This window comes from Ornithorhynchus anatinus, chromosome 2 (assembly GCF_004115215.2).
Source record: "Ornithorhynchus anatinus isolate Pmale09 chromosome 2, mOrnAna1.pri.v4, whole genome shotgun sequence".
NCBI lineage: Eukaryota > Metazoa > Chordata > Mammalia > Monotremata > Ornithorhynchidae > Ornithorhynchus > Ornithorhynchus anatinus.
Window position 1 is genome coordinate 45,647,595 of NC_041729.1, and position 18,331 is coordinate 45,665,925.

The 18,331-nt window shown below is 43.8% G+C and overlaps 1 protein-coding gene across 1 annotated transcript in view; it reads right to left on the bottom strand.

The window, feature by feature from the left end:
* The window catches only part of OTOA (otoancorin), a 54,214-nt gene extending 42,724 nt beyond the window's left edge, over window positions 1-11,490 (bottom strand). Inside the window, exons 1-7 of the mRNA XM_029057874.2 lie at window positions 11,382-11,490; window positions 9,797-9,825; window positions 9,681-9,711; window positions 9,538-9,565; window positions 6,338-6,425; window positions 5,786-5,917; window positions 3,624-3,859 (exon numbers count right to left, since the gene is read on the bottom strand). Of these exons, the coding sequence (XP_028913707.1) occupies window positions 3,624-3,859; window positions 5,786-5,917; window positions 6,338-6,425; window positions 9,538-9,565; window positions 9,681-9,711; window positions 9,797-9,825; window positions 11,382-11,466 (629 nt within the window). The 5' untranslated portion in view covers window positions 11,467-11,490. The remainder of the gene's footprint in view (window positions 1-3,623; window positions 3,860-5,785; window positions 5,918-6,337; window positions 6,426-9,537; window positions 9,566-9,680; window positions 9,712-9,796; window positions 9,826-11,381) is intronic.
* Between the last annotated feature and the right edge of the window lie 6,841 nt (window positions 11,491-18,331).

The following is an 18,331-nucleotide window of genomic DNA, read 5'->3' on the forward strand; positions in this document are numbered from 1 at the left end:
ATCCAGGGGTAAATCCAATAACTGTGGAGTTAAAGGTGCATTCAGACATGAAAAGGAGGTAGAAAAAAAAACAAACTAGGGAATTCAATGAGACTTTTGGGTGAGAATATTTTTAGAGAGATTCCTAGGCTAAAATTATTCTTTGTTTCAGTTAAAATAACTGGATGTTTTAGGCCAAAATGAGTAATCTAAGCAACAATACATCCTTGGGACCAGATGCAGCAACACGAGTTTTAGAGGAAACTTTTTGAACTCCTGACAACAGAGTAATATATTGTTTACTAACAGGCATTGTAGTTGAAAGACTGATAGGCTGCCAGTGTGGCTCATATCTATGAGGAGACTTCCAGAGGTAATCCTGGGAATTAAATACTTCTCTGCCCAGAAACTATAATTAAGATCAGAATCTTAGAAAAACACATTTTGTTGGGGATAAGATAGTATGTAAGGTGTAAAGCCTCACTAATCTTTTGGATTTCATTGAAGGGGTCAAAAAGAATTTAGGAAACTAATGGACATAATATTAATTTTTAGATTCTCGAAAGGTCTGTGACTAGATTCCATATCACAGCCATTAAAAAAACCAAAAACCCCCAAAAAACATAATCGTGGGACTGAAAGGAATGTTTTTTCTTAGAGAGCAAATAGGCTAGAAGATACGTATTAAATGACTAGTTCTCAGGGTGGAGAAATGTATGTAAATAGTATGGCTCTTCAGGGCTCACTGTTACAACCAGTTTTATTTTCTGGCTTCCTAAATGATGTGGAAGAGGGAGTATATAGTGAAGTCTCCAAGTCTACAGATATTACACATTTCCAGCAGGTGAAATGCCATTCAGATGGGAATAAATTGTAGGGACACCTCATGAATCAGTAATGGTATTTTTTAAGATTTTAATATGTGCAAAGTGCTAAGCACTAGGATGGATGCGGAATAATCAGATTAGGCTAGATATAGTCAAGATGAATGAGGAGGCAGATGATCTTCAATCTGAGCAAGTGCAAAGAAGGGGACCTAGGGAAAAAGAATCCAAATTACAACTTCATGATGCTGGGCTAATAGTCACGACTCAGGAGAGAGATCTTGGAGTCGTTGTTGACGCTTCTTTAAAATCATCAGTTTAATGAAAAGAAGAGTCAAAAAGGTCTACGGAATGCTAGGCGATATCAGAATGGAAACAGAAAATAAAACAAAAGGCATGGCATCACCATTAAATAAAAGCAGTGTTGCCTAGCCAAAAGACCACGGGCTTGGGAGTCAGAGGACCTGGGTTCTATTCCCAGATCCATGACTTGTCTGTTGTGTGACCTTGGGGAAGTCTCTTAACTTCTCTTTGCCTTGGTTTCCTCATCTGTAAAATGGGAACTATGAGCCCCATGTGGGACATGGACTATGTCTAACCTTCTATCCACTCCAGTGCAAACAGCACACTCCTGGCATGCAGATTAGGGCTTTTCAGCCTTAAAAGGTGAAGACAGAAATTGACCTTTACAAAACCATGAAGAGAGTAAGACAGGGTACACTCTGAATTGTTGCTCACTAAATCCACAGCACCAGGACCCTTTCACACTTGAAAGTAATAGGGTCAAAGCAAATAATCAGAAACACCTTTTCACATAGTTAAATTTGTTACCATTGAAAGATGTGAAGGTCAAAATGATCAGCAGGTTCAAAAGGTTCTCATAGATAAGAGGTTAACTAGAGAAAAGTAAGGGATATGGAGGAAAATATTAAGGATGCTGGATGGCAAATCCCTAAATAACGGTTTAATATCAAGGAGGGCAACCATTACCTATCTCCTCCAAGATTGCTACTGTCGGAGACAGAATAGCAGGCAGAATGGGCCACTGGTTTGATAAAGCAATAGCTTTTCTAATGTTCTTAAGAACAAAAGAAAATGAATTGAGCATGTTAAACTAGCAACTACTCCAGCCTATCCACACTCAGTTCTGGAACTGTTAGAGTATACAGGTGGACCTCTACATTCTGTAGATTCCCTCTCACTTTTTACACACTTCAAGAGATGGAGCAGGGGAGGGAGTAGGGAAAAGAATGGATGGCAGAAGGTAGAGGATGGAGGGGTGAGGGGAGTAGAGGGAGGAGGGAGTCTCTGTGGGCCGTGTGCCGATAGGAAGACTCAATGTGATGACTGACTCCACACCTCCACCCCAGTCCTATCAGAAGCTCCCCTGGCCAGTTCACACGAAAGATGATGGGTTTAAAGCAGTCCCTCACCTGCCCCCTCCTACCTCACCTCTCCTTCTACAACCCAGCCCACCCACTTTGCTCCTCTAGTGCTAACCTTTTCACTGTGCCTCGCTCTCACCTGTCTTGCCGCCAACCCCTGGTCCACATCCTGCCTCTGGCCTGGAACGCCCTCCCTCCTCAAATTTGACAATTACTGCCCCCTCCTTCAAAGCCTTAGTGAAGGAACATCTCCTCCAAGAGGACTTCCGAGACTCTGCACTCCCCTCTTTCCTCTTCTGCCACTCCCTTCTGCATCACCCTGACTTACATAAGCACTTAGACTTACATAGCGATTAGACTGTAAACCGGTCGATTAGACTGTAAGCCAGTCAAACGGCAGGGACTGTCTCTATCTGTTGCTGACTTGTTCATTCCAAGCGCTTAGTACAGTGCTCTGCACATAGTAAGTGCTCAATAAATACTATTGAATAAGCACTTACAGCACTTATGTACATATCCTAAATGAATTTATTTGTATTGATGTCTGCCTCCCTCCTCTAGACTATAAGCTCTTTGTGGGCAGGGAATGTATCTGTTTATTGTTGTATTGTTCTTTCCCAAGCGCTTAGTACAGTGCTCTGCACACAGCTAGCACAGCTTAATGGAAACAGCATACACCTAGGATTCAGGAGACCTGAGTTCTAATCTTGACTCCGCCACTTGGCTGCTGTGTGACCTTGGAAAAGCCACTCAAATTCTCTATACCTCAGTTTTATCATCTGTAAAATGGGGATAAAATAGTTGTTCTCTCTCTCTCTCAGAACTTGAGCTCCTTCGGGACAGAAGCTGAATTCGCTTTATCTTGCATCATAGCACTCAGCACAGTGCTTAGTATACAATAAGTGCTTGATAAATGCTATCATTATTATTGTTATCAGACTCCTAATTCTATGCATTCAACATGGAGAAGCATCATGGCCTAGTGTATACAGCATGGACTTGGGAGTCAGAAGGAGCTGGGTTCTAATCCCAGCTCTGCCACTTGTCTGCTGTGAGACCAAGGACAGGTCACTTCACTTCTCTGTGTCTCAGTGACCTCACCTGTAAAATGGGGATTAAGACTGTAAGCCCCATATGAGAGAGGCACTATGTCCAAACCGATTAACTTGTTTCCACATCAGCACTTAGTACAATGTCTGGGAAATAGTGAGTGCTTAGCAAATATCATTAAAACCAAAACAAAACAGCCCTGGTTGGCAAGAGTCCAACTGAAAGCAAATCAGTCCAGGGGCTGGGTTTCTGGATATTAGTTGCAGTCTATGCTTACAGTTACAGTTCAGTCCAACAAATCAACTTACCCTTCCCCCCACAGCTCAGCCCAATTCTAAAATCCACCCTTTTTGGGTCTACCATCAAGAAGATGAAGGAGGCTCACAAGTTCTTGAAGGAGTCTTCCTGGAGATCACTGGGGAGTCTCCTGACAATCTCAGGCTGGAGATAGCTCACTGAGGATACCTTCAACACCTGGCTCAAAATATCCACACACTCAAAGGAACTCAAAACCTGGAAACATTTCTCCAGAGTAATGAGGAATAAGGTGCGATTTCCTCCAGGGGTCTGCAGGACACGCTCTCTGATCTCTTCCAGGTCAATGACGATGTCCTCGAGCTCCTGTAAGAATCAGGAGAGAGTTGAACTGATTGATTAGCATGGTGAATAGTAGGCTGCTGGGTAATATTAATTAAAGGTGTGAACACTTGAAGAACTATTCTTTCAGGGAACTCTACAGGTATGCAATTCTAAACCACTCTCCCCTTCCTCTCCAGTATTCAGACCATTTAACAACCCACCATTCAAATAACTGAACAGAAAAACTGCAGTTATATTTACATCATTAACATTTTGGTGGATTTTTTTTTCCCTCTAAAATGTTATTTGGCGGCCTCAAGGTATTGTCAACTTCTTAGCCAGTTCTTTATTGAGACAGTAACATCCCTCTGGACCTCCAGTGAGGCATTCCATTAGCAAATGTTAGTAATATCTAAATAACACCAACTGGATCCAGTTAGTCCATTTCAAATTACTAGAAGAAGGGCAGTTTATGTCCAAGTGATTGAGATTCACCAGCTACTACTCCTATTCCCTGGCATGGGGAAGACAGGAATCTTAATAGTCTTAGAGATACTGGGCAAATGCTGGATTGGTCAAATGAACTCTTTAACTGGTATTACCATCCATCCCTCATGTCCTTTTATTCTTTCAATCTTTCTGATTTTCTATGTGTTCAGCCCTCAGGGACCAAAACTGTCCAGGGCTGGCCCTAGTTGAATTGTTAAACCAAACAGCAACATTTTGATGTGTCCCCTACCATGCTACTCCTTCCACTTTGCTGTCTCCACCCCAAAGTGTGAAATTAAATGGGGAAAGAGGAAAAAGAGTAAAGGCAAGAGTTGTGTGAAATTTTTAAAGTTGTTCCACATTTCATGACCCTGTGAAATGAAAACTATGATTACCTGGAATTCTTTCCAAACACTTCTCTTTTTCATCTTTGATTTTCTCACTGGCCCCCATGTTGTTAGACTGTTGTCTTTGATACCATGCTGCTGTCATGTTGCCATCTTTAGTACCATCTTACTTGGCAGCCTCAGACAAAATATCCTTCAGCAATCCATTATAAGACAAGTACTATGCATCATGAGACCTCACTAAAGGAATGACCTTCTGACCTATACAATTTCCTCACTTCCAGCCTCTCTCACCTCAGAGGGGAAGAACAGAAAGGGCTCCTCTATTCAAAACGAAGGCAAGAACAGGGTAGGTGGCCAGTTCCTTGGGGAACCCTTTCTCTTCCTTTCTGAGCATGGGGAGTGGGTAATAGGGGCCTCTCTCTGGGGAGGGGTCCTAAGATCAAGAAGACTCCCAAGGGCGCAAAGGAGTATTAGAGATCTTTATGAAGGCTTTCTTGGAGAGGAACCCCCATAGTGCCAAGAATTCCAGAAAGAGGAGTAAGAACAAGGAGTCCATGGACACTCTAATAGGAGTTGGGCCTCGAAGGTGCATGAGAAAGAGGAAGGAGGTAGAAATGGGGAGTGCAGAGGCAGTCGGGGAGTCATTTTGGGGTACCATTTCCACTGCTCTTGGTGGCACAGTGGCCATACTAAGAATCCTGACAGCCCTGGCAGCAGGGAATTATTGCTTCTAGTGGCTTCCGGTGGCTCCAGTATTCTAAGTAACTGCTTTTACCTTCCTCGAGGGCCAGTCCTGAATCTATTCATCAGACCCTGTTGCAGGCATCAGTAAATGTGGACAGGAGGGGGCTTCTTCCTAGTTCTTGCCTTAGGGGAGATGCCAGCCTGCAAGGGGAGGCCTCGATTTCCATCCAATGACCAGTTGGTCCTTCCAGCTCCAGTCAACAGTTCCAACATGTGTGTGTTTGGGGGCCGGGGTGGAGGAGAGTCAGGGAGGGACAGGTGTGGTGTGTGTTTGTGTGTGCGTTCACACCCACTAGATCTTAAGAAGGGCTTTGCCAGAGTCCAAAGGCCTGTCCCCTTAAATCCTGGCTCCTCTTTCTCACTGGGTTTATAGCACCACACTTACCAAGTGGCCCTTCTTGTTAGCGAAGAGACTCTTCATGGCAGTTTGGAACTGCTGGTGATCTGTCTGCCGGAAATCTGCCAGCAACTGTTGGGGCTGGTACAAAAGGTGCTCTAGGTAGCTTTTCATAGCAACCTTGAGTCCAAGAAAAGAAATGAAAAACAATCAAGTAATTAATATCATTAACTGAGGGTCCACTCTAGGCAGAGAACTTTACTTGGGACACTGGAAGCATCTTCTGGCTACCAGAGAAGTCTTTGTTTAGAGAAACTATAAAACGGTTGGAACTAGCCAGAGTCTCAATAATATGATAAACCCAAAAGCTGCTACTTTCCCATATCACCTTTGCCAAATAATGAAGAGATGTAGCTTGAGGCCCTTCTGAAGCAGGCAAGGCCGAATTAAAGTTTAATACTTCTGGGGTGGGGGAACCATAGGCTTTTGTGGGGGAAAGCACCTAACAGAGAAATCTTACTAACAATAGAAACATCTTTGCATATTAGCAACAAAATGTGAATACTGATTACCATTATAGGGGGATACATACAAACCAACCTGCAGGCTGCTTATTGTAAAGGCAACATTTTGAGACTGGAAAAAAGACATGACTTTCCGTGACAATTCTGCCGTCCACACATTAGAACTATAATAGGAAAGAGAAAGAGGAGAAGTCACAAGTAAACTAACTGATTACTGCCAATTATCAGTGGAAAGAGCACAGACCCGAGAGTCAGAGGGCCAAGGTTCTAATCCCGGCTCTGCCACTTGCCTGCTGTGTGACCTTGGGTAAATTACTTCACTTCTCTGTGCCTGTTACCTCATCTGTAAAACAGGGATTAAATCCTCTCCCTCTGACAGACTGAGAGGCCCATGTGGGACAGGGGACGTGTCCAACAATATCAGCTTGTATCTACCGCAGTACTTAGTATAGGGCCTGGCATATAATAAACACTTAATCCCATAAAAAAAAAGATCAATTGCATTCAGAGTGGCTAATAAGCATCATAAGGAGAGGAGCTGGGGGGAGGAGAAATGCTGATGAGCTGGAAGTGTCCAAAAGGTAGAGCAAAAGGGAAAAGAATATAAGCCAACTGAATAAACATTTCCTGGATCATTGAGAGTTGGTTGTATTGGGGTCTTTGTATTCCCTAAGTTACTTGTCAGTTCAGCAATATTTGCTGCACTGCCATGTGAAGCAGGAAGAACAAGACCTCTTTCTTGTCAAGATAGAACAAGGCCAGCCCCATCCCCTCTATGCCCCCTATGTATTCCCAGCCCTGCCCCCTCCCAACTTCTCTGCCCTAACCCTTTACACATGATGAATCCTACCTCCACATCTTCCTGATCCCCACCATCCCTCCTTCCATTATTGTTTTTCCACTCCATTTCCATAACTTTCAATCATTTTTTTACAGCTGCTACTACTGCTGGGTTACAACAGGGACGTCGCTGCCACCACTGCCATTTTCATGCCTTGAGGTTCCTGTTGCAGCCAACTAGCCAGGGTGGGATGCGAGAATGGCAGGCCATGGAGGGGAGGAAGTCCTGGTCAGCTCTCTCCGACCCCACCTCGGACTTTCTCTCCCACCTCCGTCCTCCTCCCCCGCTGCCTTGCAGCCCATGAAGGCAGGAAAATCAAGTTGTGGAAGGGGTCAGTGACTTCTGAGGCAGCAAGGCCCCTGATGGAACACTGCAAGGGTAGCGACTGTTTAAAAAATGACTTGTTTAAAAAAAAATAGAAATAAAATAGTCAGGACATGAGGAAACCAAGGAAATATAGGGGCAATTTCAGGATATGAGGAGCGGGGCCCAGAAAAGGAGTACTGAGATTCACAAAAGCAGAAGCTGGAGCAATAATCACTTTATGAGGAAGAGATTTTCACTAATCTGATGGGAAACTTTACTCCTATGTTAGAATATAATTTTTCTTGAGGACAAATCATTCAAACTGCTGCCTCAGGCCAATTTTTATAGAAATCTGACTTTGAAATGGCCTTTCCAGTAAGTATGGTCTTTGGTGCCCAGAATGGCCTGGGCTTCGGACCACAGAAGCCTGAATGAAGGGTCACACGTGTTATTACAACTGAGAATATTTTCATCTGGGGTTGAAAGGCTGACAGTAGCACTGTACCTTATAAGGTATGTCCTCATATACCTCTTACTCACATTTTTTCTTAAACGAGGCTGTTCCATCTATGCCCAACCCATTTGAAGAGAGGTGGCTCAATGAAAGTTTGGGAGAAGAGGCGATGCCATATGTATTACCTGCCTGTTCTGCAAAGGCAACTGATTAAATTAGGCTGGACAAACTCACCTTGCTGGACTTCCCTGCCCTGCTCTGCCTCACAGGAGGTGAATCTGGAGACAGGTTATCACTGGGGCAGAATCCATAGGTCTGACCTGGCCCCTTCCTTCCTCTCACTGGTCCTTGGACAGAGGCTGGCCTGCAGGCAGCATATGAGACTGGGAAGGAAATTTCTTCCTTTCTCCTGGTGTTTCCTCCAGTTCTTGGACCTGACCTCCTCTTTGGTTTCTGGATCCGAGAGTCCCCAGCCTCTTTCCTGGAGTCAGTTTCTCCTCAGGGCTCAGGGGGTTTGAGGAGGAGGGTACGATCAGGACAGTAAAGAGAGAAAAAAAAGAGGAGTAAAAAGAGAAAGGACAAGAAAGAGAAAATCCAGAAAAGGGAAAAGAAGGAAACAAGAATAGGGATGTTAAAAACAAAATTAGAGCTGACAAGGGAGAAAAACAACAAAGATAATGATACAGCACAGCAGGATTTCACGAGAGAACAGGATACAAAGATGAGGAGAATTTGACACAAGTAATCATGAAAGGGCAGAAAAGAAAAAGTAAGGAGAGAAAGGATGAGAAGAGGAAGCAATAGAGCAAGAAATGGGGAAACAGAAGATGTAAGGGAATAAGTAGACTGGGGAATTAAAGTGGACAGGTGGGATAAAGTGCATGGATAATTGTATTGGAGAACATGAATAAGTTGTTTTGGAAAAGTGAGATAGGTAGAAGGCTATGTGCATGAATAGGTAGCCTGGTAGGAGGGCTTTTAAAATTCATTCGCTCATTCAGTCTTATTTATTGGGCATTTACTGTGTGCAGAGCACTGTACTAAGTGCTTGGGAGAGTACGATATAACAATAACCAGACAAATTCCCTTCCCACAACAAGCTTACCATCTATATGTACATAAGGGCTGTGGGGCTGGGTGGGGGTCGGGGGTAGAGCAGAGGAACAAGTCAGGGAGATGCAGAAGGGAGTGAGAGAAAAGGAAACAGGGGTCTTAGTGAGGGAAGGCCTCCTGGAGAAGATGTATCTTCAATATATATGCATATATACATATATCTATATATACAGATGCATTATATATCCACATATACACACACACACATATTTTGATTAAGCTAATTCTTAAGAAATCTGAGTCTTCTCCTTCTCCTCCAACTCTTCCTGCAAATATCCCAGTGGCCTACGATAAGACTTGCTGAATCACTTTTTCTCAGGAAAAACAAAATGCAAAACCTCTGCTTAAAGAAATCACCTAATGAAGCTGAAGTCCTATGATTTCTCTAAACCCTACCTTGAGACAAAGAGATGGACTAAGGGGCTCCTACCTTTTGGAGTCTATGATCCTACTATATAGCTATTTTTATTTAAAATGTCTTAAGATCCACACTATCATAAGCCACTTGAACTTTCAACATCCAGAGTCCCTGCCCTTGGGATACTTATATTGGAAGCATTACCTTTGAAATTGGATGAGATCAAGAAGAGCTGTACAAGGAAATAAAACAGAAAGACAGCTTTAAAAAAGAACTTCCAACGAGAAGACCATGATGCATTACATTTGAAATTATTATGAAAAGCAAAGTCATAGTTAATATATTACCATTCAGATATCTTCCATCTATTATGTCATCCTAAAAGGCACAAAAAGACCAAGTTTAACCCCAAGAATTTCTAAGATCGAGTATGTATTTTTGTTTTAAAAAATGAAATACTCACTGCCATTTTTTGCAATAATGGAGGCAAATCTGAAAAAAAATCGAATAAGTGAATAAGTAACTAAAATCGGATTTCTTCTAAGGCAAAAATACTTTAAGAGTTAATAGTGACATACAAAGGGAAATTTGAATGGCATGTACCTGAAAACATTCCTGCTGGAGTACATTTAAAATGACCCTAAAAACTAAAACTGATAGTCTCCTTCATGCTGTCTTTCCAACTCCCCATCCTCCTCTTTTTCTGCATACATTTCACACACACACACACACACACACACACACACACACACACACGAACACTGACAAGTATGCCCTAATTGACTTTCTCCAGCCCAAGCCACGTCATCCCTCCATTCATTTTAGCACTTATGTACATAAATTCATCCTCTGCATTTTATATATACTCTGCTTATTCATCCTTTACTTTATTCTCCTATCCCCCTTTCCTTATTCCTGATATTCTTTCCAAGAGTCTGACCCACACCCCCACTGTGGAGGTGTGAAACAACCAGAAGGAAGAGTGTGCTTTCTGGGACCAGGCAATCAGTGTGGAGGTTTCTGACCAAAGAATTGGCTAGGGAGGACAGACAGGAATTCGCAAAAGAGTTGGCTAACATGGACAATGAAGACTGCAGTAGTTACCAAGGTGACTTTCCTAGTAACTGCCTGCCCTTCTCCGGCATTACAGCATAACATGGACACTCTGTTCCAATCACTATAACTGTACATGGGTTTTCTGCATTTTGCCACGGCCTGCCCCATTGTCTGCCTACTTGCTTGTTCACTCACTGCCTAATCAGTCAATCAATCAATCAGTAGTAACTATTGAGCACTTACAATGTGCAGAGCATTGTTCTAAGCATGTGGGAGAATACAATAGGATTAGCAGAAACCTTTCCCTGGTCTTAATGAGCTTAGTGTCTAGAGGGAAATAGACAATATCAATAAGTAATTCTTAATAAATAATTTAAAAATATGTACATAAATGCTGTGGGGTTGGGGTGAATATCAAATGCCCAAAGGTCACCGATCTAATTGCATAGACAAGCAGAAGGGAGAGCCAGCTGGGAAAAAGAGATCTTAATCAGGGATGTCACCTAAGCAGAACCATGACTGGACGGGACAAAGGCCGGCAAGAGGTGTGACAAAAACCAGAGACACAATAAGTAATTCCTTTGTGAAGGTTCTGAGACCTGGAATATGGGTGACTGGACCTGGGCTTGGCCATCTTTTATGACAGAAGCCCCCCAGGACTTAGAACAGTGCTTGACACATAGAAAAGGGTTAATCAATATAATAATAATTACTTTTTCTATTCCACTTATGTTTTTACCCTTCCTTCTGCTCCCACTATTTGAAAATAATTTGTCTGTCTCCCTCTATTAAGACTGTAAATTCTCTGCGGGCTGGACCGTAGCTTTTACTTCTATTGCTTTCTCACAAGAATTTAGCATAGGCCTTAGAAAACAGTAGGTCCTCAATAAATACTAAAGACAATGAAGATGAAGAAGGCTTCATCCCAGTGCAATTTAGCATTATTGGAGTTTCCCAATCCAACGAGAAATTGTTTCTCCACCACCTCCTACCTTGCCTGGAATTCGGAGCTTTCACAACTGCTACTGCATGGCTCAAGAAGAACAGCAAAAAATAAATTCTGGGTTCCTGGGACATTCTTTTTGTTTGTTTATTTATTTAGGCAAGAAGATCCTGCAAAAAAGAAAACAAATAGGCAAAAATAAAGACAAAAAGACTGCATGCTCCTAAAACTTTTATGGTGACAAATACTGTGTTTGGTTTGGGACATTATATTTTCTTCATGAGTTAATCTCTCCATGTATGCTCCTTCCCTAGAACTGGACAATCCTGTGCAGTATGCACTTTCTTATTTTGATTATGTATGGGGGTTAAGATGTACATACATACTGTGTAAATTTGGCCTATATAGGATCTTTAAATCCTAGGAACGGACAATGAGAAATAATAATAATTATGGTATTTATTAAGTGCTTATTATGTGCCAAGCACTGTTCTAAGCACTGGGGAAGATACAAGGCAATCATATTGTCCCACGTGGGGCTCACAGTCTCAATCCCCATTTTACAGATGACATAACTGAGGCACAGAGAAGTTAAGGGACTTGCCCAAGGTCATACAGCAGACAAGTGGCGAGCGGCATTAGAACCCATGACCTCTGACTCCCAGGTCTGTGTTATTGCCAGTGGGCCATGCTGCTTCAAATACTTTAATCCATCTCTTTGCCCCCAGGAAAGTGAAGCACCCTACCTAATCCCCCTCAGGTGAGGAAATTATTCTAATTTCTAAATCTTTTTTTTAATGGTATTTGTTAAGTGGTTACTATGTGCTGGCACTGTACTAAGCACTGGGTTAGATACAAGCTAATCAGACCAGTCCATGTCCCACATGGGGCTCACAGTCTTATCCCCATTTTACAGATGAAGTAGCTGAAGCCCAGAGCAGTTAAGTGACTTGCCCAAGATCACACAGCAGACAAGTGTCAGATCCAGATTAGAATTTAGGTCCTTCTGACACCCAGGTCTATGCTTTATCAACTAGGTCAACTGCTTCAGAGATGGAGCTCATATTACCTCCTTTGGTCACTCTTTTCAGGTCCTTTGCAAATAACTTTTCCTAGTGTGTCTTTCCCATTCCACTTCTGAAACTATTATGTCCATTTTATTGAACTTCTTATTGCAATCATGGAAGTTCAAAAATATGGCAAGTGGCATATGCTTAAATAATCAAAAACCTTTTCTCTGATTTCTAAGGACACTCCTACAGAACTAGATCATAAACCTGACAGGGAACTAAAATCTTAGAGGGTAAAGAAAGGAACTGAAACTTTGGAGACCTTTTTGCATCTTTCCCTTGTCCAGACTGAACAGATTCCCTTGGTCACCTGTTCCATAGGGCTCACCACAGGGCATCTGTCCCTTTCAGAAATATCCAATTTCCCAAACAATGAGGTTTCTTGTGTTTGTTGCAGCTTTCTCCCTATTAACTTTACAGGTGAGGTCTAAAATTACACTAACGAATCATTTTACTGCTCTTTACTGGGCATAATTTATTCATTCAAACGAAACCCAACAGATCACCCATGATAAGATTTAGTTTAATTAAAGCACTTCCAATCATTTCAGGCCAGCAAATGAACTGAAAAGGGGGTGAGAGGGTAAATGAAACAACCTGGTCATTAAATGGCCCCATTTAAAAATAGGTTTTGCCTGGTGAAAATATCTTTTTAAAAAAATGAATGGCACAATTATTTTCCATATCAATGCAATCTGATTTACATAAAAACTGTTTCTCATGTAGCTACAAATGTTGAAAATGAGTGCACACTTTAACGTGTGGGGATTTTCGCACTAAGGGGCCATTTTCACGTTGTCACAGGCTGAAAAAGCCGGTGTAATTTAATTTTCTACTTTAAAGAACACCTCTTTGTACAACCTAGGGGACCACCTCGTAGTCAAGGACCACCTATCAGAAAGATCTCTCTTCTGTGGAACCCTGGGTGGTCTCCTTAAACCTTGCTAAAGCCACCCCACACCCTCTGAGAGATGAGTTCGCCTCTCATATTTACACTTCCAAAAAGCATAGTAAAACCTCTGGACTTTCCACACCCGCAAGCGACGGTGCTAAAACAAATTGGAGTGGCAGGTTTTTGAGATAATTTTGTTGGGCTTCATTTTCCTTCGAGTAAGACTATGGGAGTCCTCAGAAGTGAGGGCCACAGGGGCCTTTTACTCCACAGGGCAGGAAAGGGCCTTTCCCTTTTTAGGAAATGATGATAGATTTTTAAGTGCTTATTATGTGCAAAGCACTGTTCTAAGCACAAGCGTAGATACAAGGTAATCAGGTTGTCCCACGTGGGGCTCACAGTCTTAATCCCCATTTTACAGTTGAGGGAACTGAGGCGCAGAGAAGTAAAGTGACTTGCCCACAGTCACACAGCTGATAAGCGGCAGAACAGGGATTAGAGACCCCCACCTCCCACTCCCAAACCCGTGCTCTTTCCACTAAGCCACACTGCTTCTCTATGGTGGTCCCCAGCAGCACGGGTGACCCCGGGCCACCTGTGGCTCTCAGGACCCAGCTGCAGGCCTCTGCCCCTGCGCCAGTCTGCCTGCCTGATTACTTTTATCACCCCCCTTTACTGAGGGGAATCCGCAGCCCCTTCCCTGAGCGGAATAATAATAATAAGAATAATAATGGTATTTAAGTGCTTCCTATGTGCCAAGCACTGTTCTAAGCACTGGGATGGATACAAGGTTATCAGGTTGCCCCACGTGGGGGTCAGTCTTAATCTCCATTTTACAGACGAGGGAACTGAGGCATAGAGAAGTTAAGTGGCTTGCCCAAAGTCACACAGCTGATTAATGGCAGAGCAGGGATTAGAGCCCACCGACTCCCACTCCCAAGCCCATGCTCTTTCCACTAAGCCACGCTGCTTCTCTATGGTGGACCCTAGCTAAAGGTGGGTGAACCCGGGCCACCTGTGGCTCTCAGGACCCATCTGCAGGCCTCTGCCCCTGTGCCAGTCTGCCTGCCTGATGACTTTTATCACCCCCCATTACTGAGAGCCTTCATTCCTCCTTAGGAACCAGCACCCCCTTCCCTGGGAATAATAATGATGTCATTTGTTAAGCGCTTACTACGTGCCAAGCACTGTTCTAAGCGCTGGAGGGGATTCAAGGTTGTCCCACGTGGGGCTCCCAGTCTCAATCCCCATTTTACAGACGAGGGAACTGAGTCCCAGAGAAGTGAAGTGACTTGCCCTTAAATCACCCAGCTGACAAGAGGCTGGGCTGGGATTTGAACCAAGCACGAGGGACCCTCAGGACCCCCTCCTCAACTCTCCCGGGGGGGGCTCCCCCCACCCCCAAAAGCCCCCCCCCAACAGTGCCCTAGGAGGGGAGGGGGAGGAAGGGAGCTCCGGTCCTGGGCACCAAGGTGGGCACCCTCCCTTCCAACCTTCTCCCCCTCCCCACTGAGGGCCCAGACCCCCCGGGCTCGGCTATCTTCGTGCCCCCCGACCCCGCAGGGGCAACCTCACCTTCTGGTTCCCTCGGTGGCCCGTTGCGGCCGCTCGGCCCGGAGGCTGGCACGGAGTGGCAGGACGCGGGCCACACCCCCGCGACGTCGTAGGCGGCCCGGACCGACACCCTGCGCCCTGCGCTCTGCCTACCCCCCGGCCTGCAAGGCTCCCCCTGCTCCTGCCTCAGACCCCGAGGGCACCCTCCCACCATCGCCACGCCCCTTAATAATAATAATAATAATAATGGCATTTGTTAAGCGCTTACTATGTGCCAAGCACTGTTCTAAGCGCTGGGGTAGATACCAGGCGATCAGGTTGTCCCACGTGGGGTCAGAGGTCATGGGTTCAAATCCCCGCTCAGCCACTTGTCAGCTGTGTGACTTTGGTTAAATCACTTAATAATAATAATGGTGGTATTTGTTAAGCGCTTACTATGTGCAAAGCACTGTTCTAAGCGCCGGGGTAGATACAAGGCGATCAGGTTGTCCCACGTGGGGAGTCAGAGGTCATGGGTTCAAATCCCGGCTCAACCACTTGTCAGATGTGTGACTTTGGTTGAATCACTTATTAATAATAATAATAATAATAATGTTGGTATTTAAGCGCTTACTATGTGCAAAGCACTGTTCTAAGCGCTGGGGTAGATACAAGGTGATCAGGTTGTCCCACGTGGGGCTCAGAGTCTTCATCCCCATTTTACAGATGGGGTAACTGAGGCTCAGAGAAGTTAAATTAGAGAAGCAGCATGCCTCAGTGGAAAGAGCCCGGGCTTGGGAGTCAGAGGTCTTAGGTTGGAATCCCGGCTCAGCCACTTTTCAGCTGTGTGACTGTAGGCAGGTCACTTAAATTCTCTGTGCCTCAGTTACCTCATCTGTAAAATGAGGATGAAGACGTGGGACAACCTGATGACCCTGTATCCACCCTAGCGCTTAGAACAGTGCTCTGTACATAGCAAGTGCTTAACAAATACCAACATTATTATTATTATTATTAAGTGACTTACCCAAAGTCACACAGCTGACAAGTGGCTGAGCTGGGATTTGAACCCATGACCTCTGAATCCCAAGCCCGGGCTCTTTCCACTGAGCCAAGCTGCTTCCCTTAAGGAGGAAGGTGGGGAGGCCATGGGTCTGGGAGCCTGAGGATCTGCGCTCATTCATTCAGTAGCACTTATTGAGCGCTTACTACATGCAGAGCACTGTACTAAGCGCTTGGAATGGACAATTGGGAAATAGAGACACTCCCTGCCCAATGATGGGCTCACAGTCTAAACGGGGGAGACAGACAACAAAACAAAAACAGGTCAACATCATCAAGATAAATAAAATCAACGAAATAAATAAGGTAATAAATAATAGTTGTGAGAAGCAGCGGGGCTCAGTGCAAAGATCCCGGGCTTGAAAGTCAGAGGTCGTGGGTTCTAATCCCGGCTCCACCATTTGTCAGCTCGGTGACTGTGGGCAAGTCACTTCACTTCTCTGGGCCTCAGTTACCTCATCTGAAAAATGGGAATGAAGACTGTGAGCCCCACGTGGGAAAACTGCATTACCTTGTGTCTACCCCAGTGCATGGCACATAGTAAGCTCTTAACAAATACCTCCATTAGAGAAGCAAGCTTGGCTTACTGGAAAGAGCATGGGTTTAGGAGTCAGAGGTCATAGGTTCTAATCCTGCCTCCGCCAACTGTCAGCTGTGTGACTTTGGGCAAGTATCTACTCCAGTGCTTAGAAGAGTGCTCGGCACATACTAAGCGCTTAACAAATACCAACATTATTATTCTAATCCTGCTGCTACTCATACATTCAATCGTATTGATTGAATGCTTACTCTGTGCAGAGCACTGTACTAAGCGCTTGGAATGTACAATTTGGCAACAGATAGAGACAATCCCTGCCCAAATCCTGCTTCTGCCACTTGTCTGCTGGGTGACCGTGGGTAAGTCACTTCCCTTACTTGTGACTCAGTTCCCTCATCTGTAAAATGGGCATTAAGATTGAGAGCCCTCTGTGGGGCAGAGACTATGCCCAACTCAACTGTCTTGAATCTACTTAGAACTGTGTTTGACACATAGTAAGTGCTCAGCAAATATCACTATTATATTTATTATTGTTGCTAATAATAATAATTACATTTCTCTGTGCCCAGTTTCCTCATCGGTAAAATGGGGATTCAATACCTGCTTTCCTTCCTAGTTAGACCCTAAGCTCCATGTGGGGCAGGCACTGTGGCATGCATCTCTCCTGGTATTTGGCACAATGCTTAACACATAAGTGCTTAACAAATGCCATTTACTATTTTTATTATCATTCTCCCTTTTCAGCTGGGGAAAATGAGGCACCAAAAGGGAAAGCAAATTGCCTGAGGGGGCTACCCAGGAAACCATCACTAAAAACAGGGTTAAGCAAGATCAGCCTAAAATCTATTGATCTACTCTACAGGCAAATTGTGTTCCCTAGATAGTACAAATTAACATCAACTCTAAAATGTAAATATTAATTTTTGACTGAGAGAATAATAGGGACTATTAAAATGTGGCTAGAGCATAGGCCATCAGAAGGTCATGGGTTCTAATCCCAGCTCTGTCACTTGTCTGCTGTGTGACTTTGAGCAAGTCACTTCACTTTTCTGTGTCTCAGTTACCCAATTTGTAAAATGGGGATTGAGACTGTGTGCCCCCATAGGACAGTGACTGTTTCCAACTCGATTTGCTTGTATTCAACCCAGTGCTTATTACAGTGCCTGGCATATAGTAAGCACCTAACAAATACCATTATATTATATTATAAACTAAGGTTAAAAATTAACCTTAAGACCCACACCCAAAGACTCTTTTTACAATGATAAGACGTTTTACTATATCAATTGTATACTAATAGTAACGTTTTACTATATCAATAAATCAATGGTATTTATTGAGCTCTATCCAAAAGCAGAGCACTGTGCTCAGCACATAGGAGGCTACAATAGAGTACATGGATATGATCCTTACATCAAGTATTTTACAATCTAGCAAATTACGTTCATCCAAACTCTAAATATTACAGTACTTTCTACCTAAGACTGATGTAGTATTTGCCAAAAGCAGCCTTTATAGTATTTGTAAATATTCCCTTTGGGCCTGTGAAGAAAATACTGTAGATACCTAGTGAGGCTGCCAATTCATCCTTAAACCAAGGGACTTTCTCCCTATGGTGAATCACATTTTTTTTAATGGTATTTGCTAAGTGCTTACTATGTGCCAGGCACTGTACTAAGCACTGGTAGATACAAACTCATCAGGATGGGCACATCCATGTCCCCCTTCAGGCTCATAACCTTCAACCCAATTTTACAGATGAGGTAACTGAGGCACAGTGAAGTGAAGTGACTTGCCCAAGGTCACCCAACAGACAAGTGGCAGAGCCGGGACTGGAACCCAGGTCTCTCTGATTCCCAGGCCCATGGTCTATCCACAGTAGACCACACTACTTCGCTGTTCCT